Source organism: Syngnathus scovelli, chromosome 12 (assembly GCF_024217435.2).
Source record: "Syngnathus scovelli strain Florida chromosome 12, RoL_Ssco_1.2, whole genome shotgun sequence".
NCBI classification, from domain to species: domain Eukaryota; kingdom Metazoa; phylum Chordata; class Actinopteri; order Syngnathiformes; family Syngnathidae; genus Syngnathus; species Syngnathus scovelli.
The window spans coordinates 916,320-939,393 of record NC_090858.1 but is presented as its reverse complement, the minus strand read 5'-3'; the positions used below and the strand labels follow the sequence as shown (position 1 = coordinate 939,393).

The 23,074-nt window shown below is 41.3% G+C and overlaps 1 protein-coding gene and 1 long non-coding RNA gene across 2 annotated transcripts; both read left to right on the top strand.

Moving 5' to 3' along the window:
• On the top strand, nt 1–1,400 carry LOC125978947 (uncharacterized). The gene is made up of 4 exons (XR_007485168.1): nt 1–62; nt 195–333; nt 656–1,267; nt 1,342–1,400. It is a non-coding gene; the product is annotated as an uncharacterized lncRNA (long non-coding RNA).
• Nucleotides 1,401–11,270: 9,870 nt separating this feature from the next.
• Nucleotides 11,271–20,250, top strand: valopa (vertebrate ancient long opsin a). Its single transcript, XM_049736867.1, has 5 exons — nt 11,271–12,050; nt 14,741–14,951; nt 15,050–15,167; nt 15,390–15,623; nt 17,842–20,250. Exons 1-5 carry the CDS (start codon nt 11,684–11,686, stop codon nt 18,076–18,078), a joined length of 1,167 nt encoding a protein of 388 aa, XP_049592824.1. The 5' UTR covers nt 11,271–11,683; the 3' UTR covers nt 18,079–20,250.
• The last annotated feature ends 2,824 nt before the right edge of the window (nt 20,251–23,074 follow it).

The following is a 23,074-nucleotide window of genomic DNA, read 5'->3' as shown; positions in this document are numbered from 1 at the left end:
AATATCATTTTTTCATGTCCGTGGCCCAGTGTAAAGATGAAAGATGGTCAGTTCAAAGAAATGTGAGTTGGATGTTTTCTTTTGCGTCATTACCCTGTTGCATGCCATGCATGAGCGTGCATTGCAATTGTAAGGATAGACTTGCAAATTTGGAAATTCATCATCCTTCAACCGAGAACTGTCTGTCTTTGCAGAGTGGTCAAGTTGGCACTCGTTGCTTGAAGCCCTTCTGTGGACCGGTCTCGAACGCGTCCTGCTTCTTGCTGGAGTCACCCATGATCCCAATGAGGACAAGCAGCAAAGCAAATGGCTAGATGAATGGAATGAAATACAGTATGTGCCAATCATGAAACATTAACCTTTTACTAAAATGCTAACGCTTTGGGAAAAAAATCACAGTTGAGAGTATTCTGAAAGTTCATTTGTCAATGATTTCTAACAAATGATGTCTGTGTCCTTTTGGTGAGTCACAGTGTTTGCACAAAGCCTATAAATGCTTGCTACCTGGCCTTATTGAATGGCCCTTAGCTTGATTTAAAGATGAAATAATGCTTGCGGGCAGGGTTACCTTCAAATGTTAACTTGGGTGAAATAAAATGAAAGTTAAGCATGTTGAAGGTTTGAGCACGGAGATTAATGTAATGTCTCCTGTTAGGCTGCCATCAAGGGTACGGACTGGTTGTTTGGGAGAGTTGGAGCACCCACAGGGTCAGGTTGATTGATTGCTTTGACACGCAAAGGTCATCATCGCCAGGGCACTGCAGCCTCCGACGCAGCGCGAAGGTCTCAGAAGCTGGCGCCATCTGAATTGCCTCCATTTTCCTGTAAATATTTAGCATTTGTTGGGTTCTTAGAGGCCTTTTTCAGGGACGCTGTTGATGTCTGCTGTCGAGGGAGCCAAGTGAAGGCGTGAGAGTATTAAAGTCAGATGTAGGACGAAGGAGGGTATGGAGATTTGGCTGGCATTGTACCGTGTTGTTCTCTGCTTTCAAACTATTGCAGCTTTTGTATCCCTCCTATTATTACAATAAGTTGCTGACTCCGACACAACAGAGGTTGGTTTACACTTGGCTCGGGCTCATTTTTTCCCAACAGTTCAAGTGTAGGCCAACATGACATTTTCATCACAAGGCTTTTATAATCAACAGCACAAGATATCGAATCATCTCATGGTTGTATTATCTTGACTGTACCTATCCTACATGAAGAAAAAATCGTCTCTGACTTGTGGTCCATCTCCATTCATGCAATGTGGCTAGAGTTCAAGGTAAACCTATGTAAGTTCCAAAAGCGTATTATGTAACAGAAGTCTTTTTATAATTTGATGAATGTTTCACACAGCCACGTTGCTGACTGCCAGACTCTGCAAAAAAGGTGGCTATGTCACGACTCGTCCCCGGTCAGTCCTTTATGTGTACATTGGTCATCAATTACGTCTGTGTGCTCGCCCCTCCCCTCCCCTCCCCTCCTGTGTCACCTCACAATCAGTGTGATCACCCTCACCTACCTTTCGTTAGCTGTGGTGTATTTAAGTCCTGTCTGCGTGTTCCTCCTGTCGGGTTGTTTCTTGTATGTTGTTGTTACTGCCTTTCCGTTTTTCCCTCGGTTGTTTTCTGTTTGCAATACATGTTGGTCATGTTATTAGTTTGCTTGTTCCTGTTTGTTTCCCTTCATGCTCCATTCCAATTCCCTTTTCCCAGGTCCATGCTGCATTTGGTCGCCCTGCTCCATTCCACTCTGTGACGTGCTAATGCTAGGCCTATTTTAGTAAAATGTTGTGCTCCTTTTCTCATGAAGTCATTACCATATCTGAGAAGTACGATATGACTGAACGTGTTTTAAAAAGATGCTGATTCTGTGTGCAGGACAAAGAGGAGTGTGATTCCAGTATTGACAGCTTCAAGTCAGACCAAGGATAAGTAAGTCAGGAAAATGTGTGAGGACCTTGAATGAGTCTTTCAATTTAAGACTCCTTTACTGTTGAGCGATTCAGCAAGAGCCGGGTTCTATTGAGCTCCTTTTGAATTTCTCAAAGTATTATTCTCCATTGAGATTTGGAATTGATGCTACCTCCACCAATGTAGACTGCTCACAATAATCTATGACCATTTCTTTTCTCTCATGCAATTCCTCATTAGAGCAGCTGTTGAGATGTCAATTATTTCTTTCTTTAGAAACTTTCAAATAAGTCGAAGCAATTCAAGACAAGAAATAACACAAAGTAGCAAAAGACTTGGGTTCTGATTGGCACTTAGAATTGCAAGGAAATATCAATTGCAAAACACCACAAGAGAGCAGGCAAGGCAGATAATTAGCTACGTGAGCTGAAGGGGCCACTAAGTGAGCCTTGACGAAGGCAACATAACAATGGCTCCATTTTGACATTGCAAATAGGTGTTGAGAAAAAGAAGAATGAAGACATTAATCCCTAATAAATGGCCAATCACTTGAGCTGGCTGGCTGGCTGGCTGGCTGTGAGAGAAGGCTGATATTGGTTTACATCAGTGACACAAGTGAACAATCTTGTCGACGCTACAATATTGCGCCAGCAATCTCCTAGGCTCCTCTATCAGCAGCCTAGTAACCAAATATTACTTTGTTGCATATATGTTTAGTTTTAGCCGTGTACATGGAAGTGTTGGACCATCTGACATGCATTGTTATTGAAAAAATAGCATAGGGACCCGCTTTTGTTAGAGGGGTGTATCTTTGTAGGTGCTATTACTTAGAATTTTTTTTTAAATTTGGGGACGTAGAAATTGTTTTGCATGCTCCCTCTTCATTCTCTTTTAATATCAGAGTTGAAATGAAAAACATTGACTCACAAATCCGGGGATTAGGAAAAGATTTGTAATAACAACCTTGGGATTATCAGCGTTATGGCATATTTTCAACTGTATATTTTGTTGGGACACATACCTTGACCATATGTTCAAGTTTCAAGCAGGATCAAATGGAACCTCAGGTTATGAGCGACCTAGTTTATAAATAGAAAAAGTCAGCAAATTGAAGCAGTAACAATATATAGTCCATGCCAAAATGTTTGTTTTTTCTCCTTTATAAAGAGTCTTTTCACTTTCCTTTATTGTTCTCATTTATTGTTAACCTTACGCACTAACAAAAATAGCGCTATTGATTCCCCCCCCCTCCCCCCCCTCTCAGATGCCCAATTAAAATGTCAGTTACATCCGTTTTGCAATAAAATATTGGCAGGATTTGGACTCAGGTCGTCATTCAGGTGAGCGTAAGCGCTCCCCTGGGGGTTGCTGCTTGTGGCCCATTTAGTGCTTCGCTCCAGGAGAGCTGAGGGGAAGCAAGAGGAAAGAGTCACTAACACTGGTCCGGGCGGGCCCATGAATTCACATGAGGATGGGCTGGCTGGATGGCCCTGCTTGAGGATCACTGTCAGCACATAAGCTCCAGCGAGGAGTCGGCCAAACAATGCTCGTTATAGCCGAACCCTGGCAAGAGACAATCACTCTGAATATGATCAAGTATGGATGACAAGATTGTCACTCACATTTATTGAAATGTATTAGCGGAAAAAAAGCGTTGCTGATGTCTGTTCATGCAATTCTGTGCATCTTTGCTCACACAAGTGCAGCACATCTAAAGTGACTTAGTGTGAGTCAAAAACAAATTGGTTCACTTCCTGTATTCGCTCCACAGCAAGGTGGAGCCTTTGCTGAGTGTTCAGAGAAAGGAATTACGGGTTGTTTGCATCCCCACGGTTCAGCAATCAAATTCTGGCTCTTTACAGGCCTGCAAAATTAGGCTCATATCAAATCAGGTGAAAAATCAAGATGTTCTCTAAGCGCTAACATATCTGAAAAAGCCCCTCTAAATATATTATTACATTATATCCCAGGACAACATTAAGAATAAAATATGAAAACAATTATTATTTTATAAGTCAATGTCTGCATTAATCACTGGCCAAGTAGTAGTGTAGCTTTCATTTTTCAAAAGGTTGGTGACCCCTGTTCTCGAGGATGTCCACTTGACTGCCTCATTAACCTTCAAGCTGCTCTCTTCAACTCATGAACCTGCTCACTCTCCAATCCATCCGCTAAGTTTGCTCCTCATTTATACATTTAAGTCCGCATTTAAAGGAAAAATCCATCATAAAGCTGCCATGGAGATTATATTTGCACTTGTTTTCTTGGAAGTCACGTTTTATTCGTTCTTATGTTGAAGAGTAGAAATATATTTCTAAATGTCTAATAGTTTCATCTAACTGTAATGGAGTCTGACATAGTATTTGGAATTAAATATTCTGGAAAGTAAACACATTTTTTTAAGAAAACATACCAGCAAATAATGTCCTAAAAAGAAATAAAAAATAGTAGGATGACTATATCCATGAAGTGATCAAAGTGGGCCATGCTGTGTAATTGCCATATAATCAGACATCATATGTGTCCAGTCCCCATGTGGGCGCAGTGGGAGGGAGGGAGGGAGGGAGGGGTGCTGGGTGCTGCTGGGTTGGAGGTGACACAGTATGCTGGCAGAATCTTTCCCCTCGCCTTGTCGCGTCTTGGGGCAAACAGCTGCGCCTGGCCGGCCGGGCAGTCTGAGCCCCCGCGTTCCTTACCCCAGCTAGTTTTCAAGCAGCCATCTTGACATGATTTATCTTTCATCTCAACTGTACAACTGGCCTCATTAGGGGATTCATGGTTAAACTTGTGACCTTGCAGTTGCAATTTCAAAACCTGTGAAGAATTGCGTGAGCGGCGAACACTCGATGAAACAATTTTCTCTTTTTTTAAATGTTTGACAGAGACAGTATCTATCCATCTGATGATCAATTGTGCAACCTTATGGTCACAAAAAGGCCCATTTTAAGCCTTTGGCAAAATTGACAATTTGAGGTGAAAAATTGAATATCCATGAATTTTCAGGTCCAAAACTTTTGACCCCAGCCTTACTCCATTAGTGCAAGGTGCAGCATATGCTTGCTTGTACATTGCATTGACATCAATGAAGCATGAGCACACATATTCAGCCTATATGCAGCAGTAGGGCGGGCGTGGGTGGGTGTTAAGGGGGGCCCAATTGAATCTTGGTGACTTTTTGGACGTGTCTGCGGCCTAAGACATGCATCAAGGGCATCCAGACTAGGTTTTGCTGAAGGTCTCAACAGGCGGCCAGCTGCTCATAACAGTCTTCACCTCGGGCGCCGCTCAAATAGCAACACATCTACATCACCGTAATGACACTCTTTCCCTCTCACTGTAATGTTAAACTCATGTGTGTTTTCAGCCAAGAATCTATCACCAGCATGGTCACAACTGAAAATTGCCAATGACAAATGAATCAGTCCTCTTGTGACCATTTTTTACCTTTTATAATGGAAGTTGAGTCAAAATGCCTTTTTAATGTGTGCGCGACAAACTATTGGAATACAACCATGTATTAAGTGCTTGAGGTCATGTCACGAGCAGACATAGACAGGCCCGCGTTTGAAAAGGTGGAGTGTCACTAAACACAAGTTCAACATGGTTGCACTATCCAACACGGCAGGAAGAGGTTAATCGACAGTTTCACACTGTTGTCATTTGTTTATACTATTTGCCCATTATGGAAGAATAATGCATTGTGCACGCGGTGAGCCTGCTGACAAATACAAAAGCCTAATTAGCATTTACATAGGTTATTAAGATAACTACATACGGGGTAAAGTCTGGCCTTTGACTTGAGAGAATTGTGTTGACCATTCAACAAAATACATCCTGGCAAATCTGACATTAGTAGATTGGAATAAAAATGAGCTCAAGAATAGACGGAACAATTTGCCACTTTTTCCTTTTATTCGTGATATTAATGAAGAGGTTAAGGTTGCGCATATACATCTATTGAAGCCTGTTGTCTAGGTGTGCGCGTGTGGCAAAATCAGATTGTATTCAGCTGCCCAAAGACTCGCTCGCAGCCTTTCAGCTTGACCAATCAACTGATGGGCGATAAATGCCAGTCCATTTCCCAAGCTTGCGTCTTCCTGGAAGAAAAAAAAAAAAAAAAAAAGCGCTGACACTTTTCATTTGTCTCCTGATGGGAGGGGGTTGTCTGGTCCTCTCATGTGGCAGATAAGAGGGAAAGCAAATGAACTGGCAGAAAGCAAAGTGTAATGTCACTGGAACGACTGGCATATGAAGAAAGGTCCCGGAGTGAGTGTCATCTAAACAGCCCACAGCATAAATTACCTCAGCGAGACGCACAGTCAGAACTACGGCTGTTTGATCTCTCAAAGACCCAAATTAGCTGAGCTTGGAGGTATAGAAATGATCCTGACACTTTCTTATAGGTCATCTCAGCTCCACATACCAGGGGCCTACAAACATACTAGCAGGTGTTGCTTCAAAGTCGGCAGCATCAGACTAAGTACTAGACATCAAGCAAATATTTGGGTGACTCATGATAAAGTTCCCTCCGACTCTGTTGAAACTAACACTATCATAGAAAGTCTTCAAGTAAAATTCCATCATTTTTTTTTCTATATTACGTTTTTATAATATGATTTACCATGTTACATGAATTGCTTTGAAAAGTTCTTCCATGGTTTGGGAAACAAAACAAGCTAGTGTCGCCGTGGTAACATAGTGGTTCATCCAGTCTGGTTTCTATTAAAGGGATTTGCAAGCGTTTGCATTAACCAATGTTGGGAAAAACAAACAAACAAAAATGTCTAATGTACTTCTTAATTCACATAATAAAGAGAAGGAATGCCTCAAGAGAAAGAAACACACAGAGGAGTGATCATAAGGCAGAACACCAACAGCTCAAAGAAATCCATTGAAACGTTCTTCAGTGATGAGGATAAATTCAGCTACCTTTAGCGGAGTCTTTCTGTTTCAGTGATTGATGAGGTCATAATAAAGCAAACGTTACTCATGTCACCATTGCTACTTTGAAGAGTTTTCCCACCTTTTGTGCCCTCTAAATGCACACCATTAATCATTGGACAGGAGTTTTTTACGTGGTCGTCGTAGACGGCCAGATGTACTTCTTTTGCTAAAACACGACGAGAAGGGCGGAGAGGGACAGTGTACTGTACTTGGACAGTCTTTGAATAATTTCGCTGGAATTTTAAAACTGCACGCATACTTTTATTTATAGCACAAATGCACCACTGCTGATCTTTCATACAAGTGTAGACGTTTCAAATGCGTAAGAGCTGATCTGCAGATGTAGGTGACCTGCCTGCAATTATACAGATCCTGTCAACTCAGGGCTTTTTATTGCGGCATTAAACTCGGGTAATCATGAAAGATCGATTCCAAACATGATGATATAGTGTTGATGGCACGCGTCACCCCTTTTGCAGATGGTGACACTTAATGATCACAAAGGTAAGCCTCAGGGGATTTATTTGTGTGCAATCACTTTGCGGGTAGGTAATACAATTCCCTGGTGATCACTGCGTGAACCATCCAGCGGAGCCTCAAGAGTCATCAAGACTTTAACTAAGTCATTGCTCAAAACTTGGTTTTCCAGCTGCGTTCTTGGAAAAGCAAGAATAGCAGAGGTCATCTGCTTGAGCTGCTGGGGACTATTGATCCACTTGATTGTCATGTCACAAAGAATGAATTAGCGTGACCTCTTTGTGACAGCCATACACTGGAGGAAACACGTTGGGCGCATCACATTTATTCACGTGGCCAAGAGCTAACACTGGACTGATGTGGACCATTTCAAATCCATTTGTGATCACCCACACTATTTATGGCAGCCAATTGTTTCACCATGGCATTCAACGGAAAATATGGAGCTGCTTTCCTTTTCGTCTCTGGGAAGGCTTTCTACAGTCTCTTGAGAACATTTAAGTACATATTAATTCTCTCTGTCTCTCTCTCTAAACATTAGTCCCTTTCATGTGGTGCTTTCATATGATAATGTGCTTCCATGAACTCGCAAAGTTTCACTCAGACATGGTACATGACGTCCATACATACGTTCTGGGCTGACTATTGAAAACACAGCCACATGTTTAGCATCAGTCAGCAAAATCAAGTGTGTGTCACCCGCCACACTTGTAAGGTCACTTGCCAAATGGATATATGGTGTACAAAGAATTGATTGTCAGTAAATACGTGCACATTAGAATGCATGAATGCAATATTTTGCAATATAGCCTAAAAAGACATGCTTCACTGAAGGAAAAGACTTTTCACAAAGCACAGTAAAAACACACTGAATGAGCCAAATTTAAACATGGCTTTCTTATTCATACCGTTTGTGGAATATGAATTCATAGATCATTTGAATTTGACGTAGTCAATTAAATCCCATTAGTCATTTATACATTTGATGATACATTTATACACTCTCAAATTTTTAAAATATCCAAACTAACTAGCTGGAGCTTGGTCGGCAATGCGGTGCAGTCAAAAGAGAAGTTCCCCCCCAAAAATTTGAAAAGTCTTACTGCAGCTCAGGTTGTCTGCCATGCTGTCAGAACAGCGATCTGGACTTTTCTCTGCATCATTTTGACAGGTTTACCACTCTGCTTTCTCTGCCTGCCTGTTGGATCGGAGTTGAAATTTTCCATCACGTTGTTGTTTGCTGTTAAGCAAACTAGTCATCAGCTGGTGGCCGAGCCCAATGACACCTCCGCACATGGAGCCTTAGAAGAGGCAGGGTGTTTTGGTGGCATCTTGCCGTGTTGCACAAAGTATAATGAGCGGACTTTCGGTTACTTATCTTACTTCTAACACAGAGGTCAGTTTTAATGTCAAGACATTTTTTTCGAATAAGGCCAAATCCTGTTTTATTCCAAAAATAACAAAGTAAGGTGAGGCTTTAGAAGGCATGCTTAGTAGAATCCATTGCAATATTTGTTTTATACAAGCAGCAGAGCAAAATTAGCTGTACTCATCTAATTAAGTCATGGGACGTTAGAGCACACACATACCTACACATGCACGCACGCACGCACGCACGCACGCAATGCCTTAAACAGTAGAGCTCTGGAGCTGGCTGCAGGCTTTTGTTGAACTTTTCACTTTCCAGCATGGACACAACATAAACAAGGCTCATCAGGCCGCCGGGAGAGGAGAGGAGAGGAGAGGGGTCACGTGAACCAACCTGCACTCATGCAATGTGCGCTAACAACAAGGGGTGTTTTGTTTTTCCACGTATTTGATCCTTTATCGTGGCAGAATTTTTTTGGGGCTATTTACTTCATGGTTAAAATACAAACCTTGTCGTGAGGGCCAACAATCATGTCACCTCACCAAACCATTCTGCAAATAAAAATGATTTTTTAAAAGAATTAGGGGGAAATGTTGAAAAATGTCAAATCGGTGTGATAAAGAAGAGAAATGGTAAGAAGGCTGCCAACAACAAAAAAAAAATCAGTAAAATCCAGAGGCACTGATGTTGTGGCCATCTGCATGAATTGAATTTCATACATGCCATATGTATTTGAATTTGTCACATCAATACATATTTATGTAGCTGCATCTCCTATGCATTAGTGCACCTCTTGCAGCTTTGAACATGACAGAAGCCAATACCAAATATAACTGTATACAAACTTGAATTATGTTTTCCTTCCAGTGGTCTTCTATTGGATCCTGTAATGATAAGAGCAGCCAATTCCACAGGTCACTGCCCTACTTGTAGTTCAGTATCATGCAATGACAGAGGGCAATAAGATTGCCTTGTGTTGGCTATTCACAGACAAAACATCAGTGGCATTAACTCATTCGCTGCCAACCCAGTTAATGTCTTTGACTGTCAATGGCACTGAATGAGTTAAAAAAACAGACACAGGCATTTTTTCCACACTTCTGTATTATTCGTGTAATAGAGGTACTTTTGGAAATCATTTCAATGCTTAAAATTGGGTGCTGAAGGAGCATATTTCCATTGCACAGTGTGAAAAAGGTCTGATTAGAGAGTTTGGAGTGTAACTAATTGGATGTGGTCTTGTGACTCTTCTTGACCCACTCACAAGGTTGGACTTAGCACTGTTGCTTTCCAAGCCTGCCAAACAAAGTCAGTCATACAAACAGAGGTCTGGCGAGACAGAATAGACAATAAATCCTCATTTAGGACAGGCTCACTGATGTGTGACAAGTTGGTTTCCACCGCAACGAACAAGACCAAGGGTCGACAATCATACTTGGATTCACCTCTAAAAGGAGAATAATCATAATACACAAAGTTTAGCTTTGTGACCTTCAGAAAGTGTATGCAAGATTAGCAAACATTTGGAATATGTGTATCCTCATCTTAAAACAACTTTATTTAGTCAAGTGACTCATAACATAAATGCTTTTCAACGACTATGTATTTTTAAGGTAAGTGTGACATGCAAAAATATTCAACCCCGTTGAATCAATCAGACCAAATTGGAGCATTTTCCTGGATTAGCATTAGTCAACCGTTTCTCTGCCGACATTGCTATGAGATTAAACGGAGTGATTATCCCCTTGGGTGGGATGTGCGGTGTGAAGAGTAATTATTCCTCCCTGAGCTGCTCGGAAAATAGTCTGGCTGACATATCCTAAATGTTAAACCTGTTCACTGTCAAAGCTTGCAAATTCTTATTGGGCGGGGTGACTCTGATGAACAACAGATAAGTGACCTGAAGTTCTGACTGTTGCCAGACTTGACAGAGGGTCAGCTTGTTGGGCCCAGCACAAGTCTCGGATGTAGTGAGAAATGGACACAGCCATTGTAGTTCTTGAACAATCAAAGCGGCAAGTTCAGCACACGAGAGGTGGCCCGTCGACATGGTAGAAGGATAAGTGACTCAGTGGAATGTGTGCAGGAGATATGCTCACGCTAATTACAGTAAGATGGCCACCACTGGGAGAGTGAGTGTCTTCTTTACCCGATCGTGCGTGACCTGGTCATGCATGAATCCCCGCGAGATAAACACACACAAACCCATGCGCACAAACCTTACCGAGAGTGTCCTGTCATTCTACACAGGCTATTTATTTATAAATGTTTATTTTATTTGTCTATTTTTAATTTATTTTTTTATTTATGGGAAGCACATTCATGAATATAGCCTATACCTAAAAATACCAAAATAAAGCACGTGACGCCACGAGTAAATGAACAAGCCATGTCACTGATGAAAACTCTGAATCCTTAAATCTTCTTGGTGGTGGTGGTGGTAATGATGAAGAAGGAGACGATCGCTGGCATTTGGAGGAGAATGACTGTGCGCTCGCCAACATCATCATCATCATCATCATCACCATGATCTTCATCATCATCCTCATCATCATCAGCAGCTGCACGAGCAGCATCAGCCGCAGCTGCACGAGCAGCATCAGCATCAGCAGCCGCAGCAGCAGCAGCAGCAGCAGCATCAGCAGCAGCAGCAGCAGCATCAGCCTATAAATGACACCCCGAGACGGCAGCTCTGCGCTCACTCCTGCTCTTGCTCCCTACAACCAGCCTGTGAAGCGTGCGTCCATTGCGCACGTCGCCCTCCCGGCAGCTCTGCGCTCACGTTTTCCCCTTCCTAAACATCTTGCACTTTTTTTAATTTCATTTTTTCCTTTTCCACCACGGCTTTAAGATGCATTTCAGACTGCAGGGATATCAGCGCGTAAACTTTCCAAGAAGAGCGTTGCGGCACGCACTGAGCGCGTTTGACTTAAAGTTGCAAATATGACCCAAATCCGGATTTGCAAGTAGCGTGCGTGCACGGTGGTCATGGACTATGGAGGCTTTAAGTCTGTCCGTAAACGCGGTGTCCTACACTGTGGCGGCTGAGCTGCACCCGATCGATGATGACCCGTTCACCGGACCCATCAAGAACATCGCCCCGTGGAACTTCACCATTTTGGCGCTGCTCATGTTTGTGGTCACCTTTCTGTCGCTGAGCGAAAACTTCCTCGTCATGTTTGCCACATACAAGTTCAAACAACTCAGACAGCCACTAAACTACATCATAGTCAATTTGGCTATAGCTGACTTTCTAGTGTCCCTCACAGGAGGACTGATAAGTTTCCTGACAAATGCAAGAGGTTATTTCTTCCTGGGCCGGTGGGCTTGTGTGCTGGAGGGCTTTGCTGTCACTTTTTTCGGTAGGTGCCTCTTTTATTACTTTTTTTTCCCCCCACTTGGATGATTCATTGCATGACGCAAAATACTTTTTGGATTAGAGTTGTTTGTTGTGAAAAGCTCATTTTGACTGTCACTCAGATATTCAATGTATGATTATTGAAGTTAGTTGTGTGTTGAAATGGAGTCCAATAATTAGTTAGACAAAATAAGACTTGCTTCATGAATGTTTAAGACTTGAGACCTCTTAGAGTTGTTTTGTCTCTCCATTCCTGTTTATGTGTTAATTTCAAGCTGCAGGTGTCAGTGTTGCAACATTTTTTCTTCTTTTACTACCATGATGAATAATTAACATGACACAAAAGTTGCACGTCGGATCATGACTCCAACATCTGTTTCTACCCTGTGTGGAAAAGTAGATCACCAGACCCAGATTAACTCTTGAGAATTTTATAAATGTATATATGTATTCAAAATATTCATCAAGAAATGCACTTAATGTCAGATTTTACTCAGGATTGTCACTGAGAAATATTACAATAGTGAGCTCTTGCATTGTTTTGATTACTATTATTTTTTACGAGCCAATATTGGACTCAGCAGATGTTAATCGTCGATCACCTTGCATGGCTTATCATAAGTGAGTTACCAGCATAGAGACCACTATTCAATGAACTCAGTGAATTGGGTCAAGAGCTGTGCTGAGGATCTGCTGAGGTCACCCAAAGTAAAGTTAATAGAAATTAGTAGAAATCTGACACAAAATGGTACTTCTGCAATTACTTACGTATTCTGTGTCATGCAAAAGGCAGTTCCTTGCATTATCAGCTAAAATCCTCCAAATTGATATTGTATAGAAAGTTTCAAAGTATTGAATCAATAGATGTGAAAACCTGCAAGGTACACATTAATTTTAGCCAATAAAGCACATTTTATTAGTACACATAAATAAAGTCTTTCTTGAGGAGGATTTATGACCACAAAGCCAATGCAGCATGATTAAGATATATGTTGAAACAAAGGTTAGCTTTTATGGTGGTGGCATAAAACACAATTGGCCTGACTTACTAAAGGTTGGTGCGTGCAAAAGCTGACGTACAAACAAATGATGGCGTCTATTTGCCATTTGCCATTCCTACGCTGTAAAACAAATAAGCAAATAAAAGCAAGATACGATGACATCCCCCCAAATCTCCGCATAAACCTGGCTGCAAAAGCTGAACGGCAATCTCGCAAGGGAATGCTGTAATGTTTGGTTGTCTTCCAGTAACACTTCCAATTTCGTCACTTTTTTTTTTTTGCCTTCCCAAACTATCTTGCATAATGCATACGATCAGAGTGATGTATAATCAATAGTATTGGACTGAAGAGGAAATCCAGTCTTGTCTCAAGTTCCGACAAGTGTGTTAGTTTGGTCACATGCGTTGGTGTGTGTTAATAAATTAGAAATGAATAGAACTAAGCAGGAAACAAATCGTCCCAGTTATTTTTTGCTCAGGATCTCAATAGTGAATAGATTTCGAGGCGCTGGTAAGAAAATATGTAGATGTGTGTGAGACCTTTGAAATGAATGCACCATTTTCTCTATTCGTTACGGGCTGCTAAAAAAAAAAAACAAGACACAAAAAGTGTCCGTTTCATTAGTGAATCTTTGTATGAGTTCATGTGTGAAACATAATTGAACATCCTGGTTTCCACCACTCTCTTTTGTCCTCCACACTAAGCTCAGACACTGAGGGTCTTTGGTTGTGCAGAGAAAGGTAATTACCCGCTGAGTGAGTTATTACCATAATTAAAGAGTTTTTTTTTTCCAGTCTATCATGAGGCGGCCTAATTCAACCACCTTGGATCATTTAACTATTTCTAGCATTAGTAACTTGACACGCCTTTGGCTTCATACAATTGAGATTGGTTGTCAAACAATAATAAATAGCCGCTCTGTAGGGAGAGTTCTAACCAGGCCATCCCATCTCCATATGCTCCCAAGCGTAATACAATTTACCATAATACAATTTTCAGTTAAGCCATTGCAAATGCAGGAATCACACACACTTAACATGATAACATTCTGGAATTTTTCAATGTAATTCCATTACGGTGTTACATATACAAATGAGAAGCACTGAGCGCACATATTAAAAGATGAACTTTTTAACGGGCTTAATGCTGGATGGGGGAAGGTTGGGACACTCTGCATTGGTTAAACACACATCACCTGATTAATGGCCTTTTGGAAGTAGATATTTGAGCGCTGCCCAGAGTTCCTAAAGGTTCTGGATGTTGCTTGGGACATAGAGGACAGTGGCTCTGGATAGGCAGACCTGTCCACATGTGATTTGACATTTTGGTTGGATTGGTTTCCAGTAAGGCTGGCTTTTATCATTGATTGTGTTTCTAAGCTTGATGAAGACAATTTCTAGGTGCATCCAAGGGGCATTTTTGCAGCCGATGCAGTGCTGTTGGCTTCATCATGTCAACTCTCGCTGGAGCGGTTTGCAGCCAGGTGCGAAGCGGTAGGGATGAATATCAGCACCACTTAATCTGAGACCATGGCTCCCTGCTCGCACCAGTAAGGGGATGAAATGCCACCTCAAATGGAGGCGTTCAATTATCTTGGGGGTTTCATATACGGTACCAAGACGTTAGTATAGGTTACGTTTCATTATGCGGCTTTGGTATTCTGCCAATGTGACTGACCTGCTGTTTGTCCCAGGAATCGTAGCCCTGTGGTCTCTGGCCGTTCTGTCCTTCGAGCGATTCTTCGTGATTTGCCGACCTCTGGGCAACATTCGGCTTCAAGCCAAACACGCCGTCATGGGTCTGCTGTTCGTCTGGATCTTTTCCTTCGTTTGGACCTTCCCTCCGGTGCTGGGCTGGAACAGATACACTGTCAGCAAGATCGGGACCACCTGCGAGCCCGACTGGTGAGAAACATCCTCGGCTCGTTTACGGTATCCTATATGTCGATGTCATTGCCGTAAGCTGAAACTAAACAGCGTTCCAATCAATGTGTGTCAACCAGGTATACGTCCAACATCAATAGCCACAGCTACATCATCACCTTCTTCTCCACTTGTTTCATTCTGCCTCTTGGAGTCATCTTCTTCTGCTATGGGAAGCTCCTGCGGAAGCTCCGGAAGGTCACTAAATGTTATCCTTTACAAAGGCAATCGCACTTTATTGCATTTATAGCATTGTTCGGAGCATAAGAGATGGGCAAGAGAATTGTCATCCCAAAAGATTGTCTTGCTCATTAACCTGTTGCCTAGTGATTTCTCTGACCTGAGTCTAGCAGTAGCAGTGTACTGAAAAGTGCATTTGACCTGCCGTATCAGCAAAATCAGCGTTTTCTTCCCCTGTAGGTGTCCCATGGCCGTCTGGCCACCGCCAGGAAGCCTGAGCGCCAGGTGACCCGGATGGTCGTAGTCATGATTATAGCATTCATGGTGGCATGGACACCATATGCGGTCTTTGCGATACTGGTTACAATTCATCCAACCATTGAATTGGATGCGAGGTTGGCTTCCATCCCTGCATTCTTCTCCAAGACGGCCGCGGTGTATAATCCAATCATCTACGTGTTCATGAACCGCCAGGTAATATTTCCTCTTATAACGGAAGCTTAGACATAGCGCTATGTGTATACATACAGCAGATGAATATTACAGTGGATCCCAAGACGTCTATAGTGGCAGAGGAGTTTGTGTGCTTCTAAATAATGCACATCATATGAATAAATAAAAGGTACCATTCAGTAGGTACAATTGTCCATATGAAGCGCTGTTGAAAAATGCATAACCCTCCTATGTAATGCTTGTAAAGTTGGCTAGTGCTACCGCTAGGCGCATTCGTGTCACATTCCTCTTGTATAAATTTGCAAAGCCTACAGAAACAGCATCATCGATTGATCCGATATCGACAACTGTAAAGTTTGTAAAAAAGGAGAAGAAAATGCATTACTATACTGCACTGCACTGCACTGCACGCGACTCGACTCAAACACTCCTTAGTGACAGTTGGTATTTTGGTCTCTGCATTCTGTTTATTTCTTTGATTCAAGGCAGCAAGCACATGCCTGCTCATTCAATCATTTCAAATGACCAGAGACTGTCAAGGTCCTGGACACACCAGGAGGCGTTCTTAATATTATGGCGCTAAATATTATAGATGGGAAATGTGTATGCAACATACCGCCAACTAAGTGTGTAATTGCATGGGGGAAAAAGCCATTAAGACTCCCCTGCAGGGAACTGCATGCTGTCTGTATGCCCATAGGAGTGTCATCCTACTTGTTTAAACGGGTCAGCCTCTGTCAACATGGGAAATAGATGTAAATAAGTACAGAATCCAAACTCCTACTGCTTAAACTAAGCAGCCAGTACTTGAAGTCAAGTGACTTCTATTACATCATGCGAATAAGATTTACAGTAACGCAATTACATTGAAGACACGGGGACTGAGCCTTTGGCATTGGCCCTGGTACAGGTCTGGGAATGGCTTCAGTCTCTGCACAGAGACCTCATGAGCAGAGTCTCCTAATAGTTAGCAGACTGTACTTACAGACTAATGAATGACACAAACTAGAGTGCTACCTTACTTGACTTGCATGAGTTGCAAGCCATGGCTGGATAACAAATCACCCTGTGGTGCCAAAATTGGCTGCTACACATAATTGGATGACTAACATGGACATACTCCACCAAAGCACTTACGAACCTGATGAAGAAATAAAATCCACTCCCCCACGACTTCAAAAGATTGTTACCGTAGAAAGCTTTGTTCATTGTGAAACGGACTTCCCAAAACGCCGATCTACTTGCAAACAGAACAGTCTTGAAGATGAATTACCTGCATTGAAGACACATGGTTATGGAAAGTAGCAAGACCAGATTTAACGAGCTAATTCTGTTGACAACTAAGGGAAAAGTGATATATCAATTCTTATTGCACAGACCTCGTGGTCCAGATGCTTTTCCAGCACCTTCTCACCTAATCCGTCCTTCTGGGGATATGGTTAAAATAAAATGCTTCTCTTAAATATATTCAAAACAACATTGAACGTGTTCTGTTAGTTACATCTAAGCACCTCTAAGTCCAAGGCCATTGTAACCTCACCACTGACCCATTTTCACGAGTGGGATATTTCTGGAATTCACGGCATCATTTTTATTACATTTGGCACCACGAGCAGCTTCTATTCAAGGAGGAACTCATTAAAATGTGAAGGCCAAACTGACAGCGAATCACATCATTTTAAGATCAATTCAGTAGCGATTCATGTGATTTCTGAGATGAACAATGTGTGTGCTAATGATACATTTAGGTATAAGCTTGCAAACAAACAATAGAAATACATGTACTTCTTATGTTAGGAATGTAGTGATGAGGGGCAGGCTCAATTGTCATTCAATTCAGCAGTCACAATCACAAATCAATGCTGATCGATTTTAGCTCTCACTCTGACCCTTACACGTTCAAAATGTGGATGGATGCGCGTACAAGAAAAAATAATACGTTTCACATAACTTTAAATACTTTTAGTCACTCTTTTTCATTTTTTTTTTAAATATTTTAATAAAGGTCAGGGAAATCTATAATCTTGAATTTCAAACAGGCTATGACAAATTATGTTCAAGTTAAGTGCTGACAAATAATAGAAATAACAGCACAAGGTCTTGGTTCCATTAAAGAGCCTGTGGGATCAAGTCACTCGGAAAGTTAAAGTAGTCTAAAGAGTAAGCTAATGAGGAGCCATTTATTTACAGAAAACTTAAAGCAGATGCTCGACTCCTGACGCTTTTTATCTGTGTTTAGTTCAGGAAGTGCATCATCCAGCTTTTCACCGGCATTGTGGGCATGCCAGAAAGCAACATGAACCAGACATCAGAGCGACCAGGAATCACTGCGGACAGTCAAACGGGAGAAATGTCCGCCATTGCGGCCCGTATCCCCATCGGCGGTACAACCTCGCCCAGGTCGGAAGATTCGCCAACTGACTGTGCTTCCTTTGCGCAGCTCGCCATCCCGGAGAATAAAGTGTGTCCGATGTAACAGCTACTTGCAGTAGGTCTACTCCAACTTGAAGGAAAAAAATAACAACACGCAACTCTTGCCTGACACATCTTTGGACTTCCCATTAGTCATTTTCATTTTTGAGATGGATTAAGCTCAAGATATGCCGACTAACCTTTTTTTTTTCTTTTTTCCCCTAGCCGTCACCTTTGCATTTCACTTGCAGTCGCTGAGGGATCAAAAGCAAATGAAGCTTTCTGCTGAAGTGCATTGAAATTTCATTTGAATTAGCCCTAAATGTGCAGATAGAAACGTTCACGGCTTTACCCAATAGATAAGCTTGACCACACCTGCACAACTTCGAATCTGCTACAAAATGCAACCTGCACTTTAATCGACTTTCACGTGGTAACTTCATACGAATACGAATCTCCTGGAAAACCACAGCGTAGTTAGCTAGTCAGTCATATTCATATACCAAAATTCTGTCTTTCATCTCCCCTTCTTTCTTTCTTTTTCAAGCCCTGAGACAAAGCCTGCAGAGGATGCATTGTTTTACTATGCTGTTTCAGTTTGGCAGCACATCTTCAGTCAAATCCAGCCGTCAAAAAGTTAGAAACCTCCGTCTGAATTTGTAGGCTTTAGTTTTTGTTCATAGTGGGTTGACTAGGGACTGGCAATACTTTTATCCATCCGTACTGCAGATGGTCAGTGAGGGAAGTCCCTGTTGCCTTGACTGCTGAGATACAAGGGTAAGACACGCTATGCAGTGAAAATGAGATCAACAAGCACACAAAGATGCACACAGTAAATAAGCACCAGCTAAATATAGGCAATAAATTGATTGACGCACTTCAATGATTTATCTTGCATTTTAATGTATTATAAATTATCTAAAAATATAGTATATATAAATCAAATATGTATAATAAACCATAAGCCATTTTGGGCAATTCTATATTTGTGAGCATGATTGAATTTTGCAAGTTAAGTCAGCAACATGTACATTGGACAAATGCTAGTTTAGCTACTATAGCGGCTTTACGCTCGTAAATTGCTGATTTAACACTCACTTTAGTAGCCATAACTGTTCAGGACTTGCGCAGAATTAGACGGGCTACAGATAAAAAAAATCCTGACTGCTAATTCATTGGAATTTCTTCTTGCAGCCAGGAAACGATCTGACTCTAGCAAATGCTACTGGCGTCATTACACAATAACCGAGAGATTGTTCACGTACATGCAGGAAATGAAACTTTAATACAACAATGAAAACAAGGTACTAGAGGGATAATCTTCATATTTCTTAACTTCCTACAAAGTGAACTTTGTGGTGAGCGTTTGAGGCCCTTTTCTGTTGCAGCCTAACACAAAGACCTGTTGAGATGACTTTGGTGGGGTCCAACTTGAGTAGCGAGTCCCGTCGGTAACTGCTTTGCTCTCCTGGATGGATGGATGGATGGACAAAACAAATCCCCAGAAGAGTGATTGATAGCTGTTATAGCTGTTGTGTGTCTTATTAGTCCATGGCAATGTACCGATACGATTTTCCAAAAAGTGTATACTGTAAATATATATATATATATATGTATGTGTTCATACATGCATTTCAACTGTCATCTGTTGTTTTATGACAAACTCCGTGGTAGCATGTTTGAATTAATACTGTTTACATTAATCAAAGTAGTCTATGTGGCAGCCAGGTCACATGTTTGAAGAAACACGCACGCACGCACGCACGCACGCACGCACACACACACACGCACACACACGCACATTGGTAAATGCGACAAAGTGTTCTCTTTTTCTTGCCTTTGTGTTGCATGTTTGTTTTCTATGTCCAATACTGTTGTAGTCTCTATTCCACATGGTGCACAATGTTCTGAAAGTAATTGTATGGTGTTTGCTGTGTACTGACTTTGTGTTTGAATCTGTGCCCAATCCGGTGGAACAAACTCTGTTTCAGTGCATTGTGTTGCTTTGTCATCATTATTAGAAGACACCATTGTTCATCTCAACTGTGATTTACCCCATATAGAGGACATGTTATAATTTTCACCCGTATTATAATATGACAAATGAGATTGTATGTTGAGATTGTACGTGTCTGTTATTACCCTCAACTTGGTATTATCATCAATTGCAAATCAGTAGGTATGGTGTAGAGAAATAAAGAATGACTAATGCATTGCAATAGTCTTAAGAGCATAACTGTGATTGTGAAATTGCTTCCAGAGATATTTCCTCCACCGCTGCGCCCTTTCATCCAATTATTTTACCCGTCAAAACTCAGTAAGGTCATGACCTTACTATAGGTGTGACAGTTTTTCAATGAATTAATTCAACACGCACGAGGCAGTCTGCGGCTCGTGTTATACAAGTAGAACAAAACATGGAGGGAACCTACGCACAGGGGTCACCAACTCTGGTCCTCAAGGGCGCCTATCCGCAATGTTTGAGATGCATCCCTCGTCCAACATACCGGCAAACTCTGTACAAACATGATAGCAATCATCAGAAAATACAATTAATCAAAATTGCTTGCAAATACCTGTGCAGGTTACCAAAGCATCTTCATCAAAGTCCAGGTCGGTACAGAAGAAAATATGGTCGTGGTGCACATGCACAAGAGATCCATGAACTCACCAATTCATTTCCCAGTTCAATTAGAATTGGTATTAAAAAAAATCCTCACCATCACACTGTTCCCATTTTGACACCACGCGACCGAGACGACATCGTAACTTGCGATTACGAGGCTTGAAACACGATGCTCTTGGAGGTAATTACATGCTCTATTTTTGTGACTGTTGCAAATCTGGCTAAGTGGAAATCTGCGCGAAGATGTGTTTGACTTAGTGATTCCACAGACACGCACAAGCTATCATTTTTTAGAATGGGCTGTTTTGCACCGTTGTAGGTTCATAAACGTTTAGCTGTGCTGTTGTTGGTTGCCTGGATGTTTTTAGTTTTGTCCAGGGTGACTCATAAAAATCGACTCATCCCATTTTTGATTTTCAGGTGGAATGACCCGGTCATTTATCAGGTCTCCATTTTGATCTCCATGTCTCAGCAATTGGAGCGAGGTGAATGTTTTCCAAACAGTTTCTTTCCTAGAAGAATTGTAGAAATGCTTTTTTTGCTGTTGTACTAACCTTGTAACATTCTTGTTGTGATCTGTTCTTACGTGACTACGGTGAAGCCTCAGGTGGCGACACAAGAAAGTAAATCAGCTTGTAACTTAGATTGTCTGTCTTCAACATTGGTGTTTTCAAGGTCTTTCTGAATTGCCAGGTTGAAGCGATCAATATTTGCAACTTATCTTGTTTTGATGATGGATGTTGGTCCAGATGTACGCCGTAAAGCTAACGCCATATCACACATCACATCACAAACTATATTAACTGACACTGCATCATATATCGTGAGAGGTGGCTGTAAATACTGATGCGTCCCAGAGACAGATTGCGTGGCTTTAACCATACAAACATTCTAACCAAACCTTTCCAAGATCTGAACAGATACAAAAGGGATAATGCAATACAGAGGCCTTTCAATCTTATTTTAACTAAACATTTATGTGTGTAATAGATAATAAACATTGACTAGATACAATACTGTAGATTTACAAAATATACTATATTTTTGATTGCTTTTATACCTTACACTTATGTGCACTGTATAAATTAACTGTACTCAACAGTAAAATATAGAGGATGAAATATAGGGCCTGGGTGATGGGATCGATCCATCATCTTATCTATCCATCCATTTTCCAGGGTTGTGTCGGCGGTCAGCATGTTAAGCAGGAAAAGACAGACTTCCCTCTCCCTAGACTCATTGACCGGCTCTGATCCCAAGGTATTCCCTGAGTTTAGTTTCTAGCTCCCTTGTCACAGAGCAATGCAAAGTCCGCATGGCACTGATCCGCCCGTCAATCTCCCGTGCCATCCTCTCAGTCATAAACAGACCCTCAAGACAATCCTCACTTGAGACACTTGCATGTCATTTTTTGTTTACTTACTTTATAAATCAAATTTGAAAGGATTGATGTGAACTAAATCTTGCAACACATTTGTTTTTCTATTAGGACCATGAAAACACCATACAAATGGTTGGATTCGTATCAGCATAATGTAACACCCAGAAAATTGGCTGGCAAAGGCCCATGTCTAAAAATGAGCCCGCTTTCAGAAAATCATTTCGCAATAAATCCACTTTAGACTGTCAATATTGTGTTAGAAGGCAAACGGGGAGTTGCCTGATCTATAGAGACTCTTAACCTTTACCGTCAGTGGGGCCAACTGACACAATGTGAACAACTAACAGACCTGATGGCATCATCTGGTTTCGGCTCAAATGGCTCAAATGGTAACTATTCCACAGCATCATTCATTTCTTCACAAAGTGAAAAAGAACATTGGTGCTTTCTATATCCCCACATTTAATCCCATCATTAATTTATAGGTTGTCATCAATTCATCAGCCTTTTGCTATTAATATTTTATCCCAGGAAAAAGGAAAAGGCAGATGATGAAACAGACCAGATCAAAAAGCCCCTGTGTTGTTGGTCCATTTGGGTAATTTGGTAAAACCCAAATATAACTGCACATGTCAGTGATGGATTTGGACAAAAATAGGTGATACATTTGGATATTTTCTAAATGAGGTTCCGAAATTGGTCTTCAAATAAAATACAGAATTATTCAGGATAATTATTGTCACCAAATTAAAAAAAGTGCAGAATTCCTTTGTGACTTTCCTGAGACAAATGACAAATGATACCGTGCAGAAAGAGCTCGCCGAACAAGAAAGAAAAAAAATATATACAGTACGCCCAAATAACAAATATACGTATATAAATATATATAAAAATATCTGATGTGGTATAATAAATCAGACTGTTTTTTTTTTTTTGCATTCCTTCCCATATGATTCAAATGATGAAATGATGACCATTGAAATATTCATTATATGCGAACACAGACGTGCAGCTATATAATGACTTCAATTGCATAGACTGACTGACAGTGGC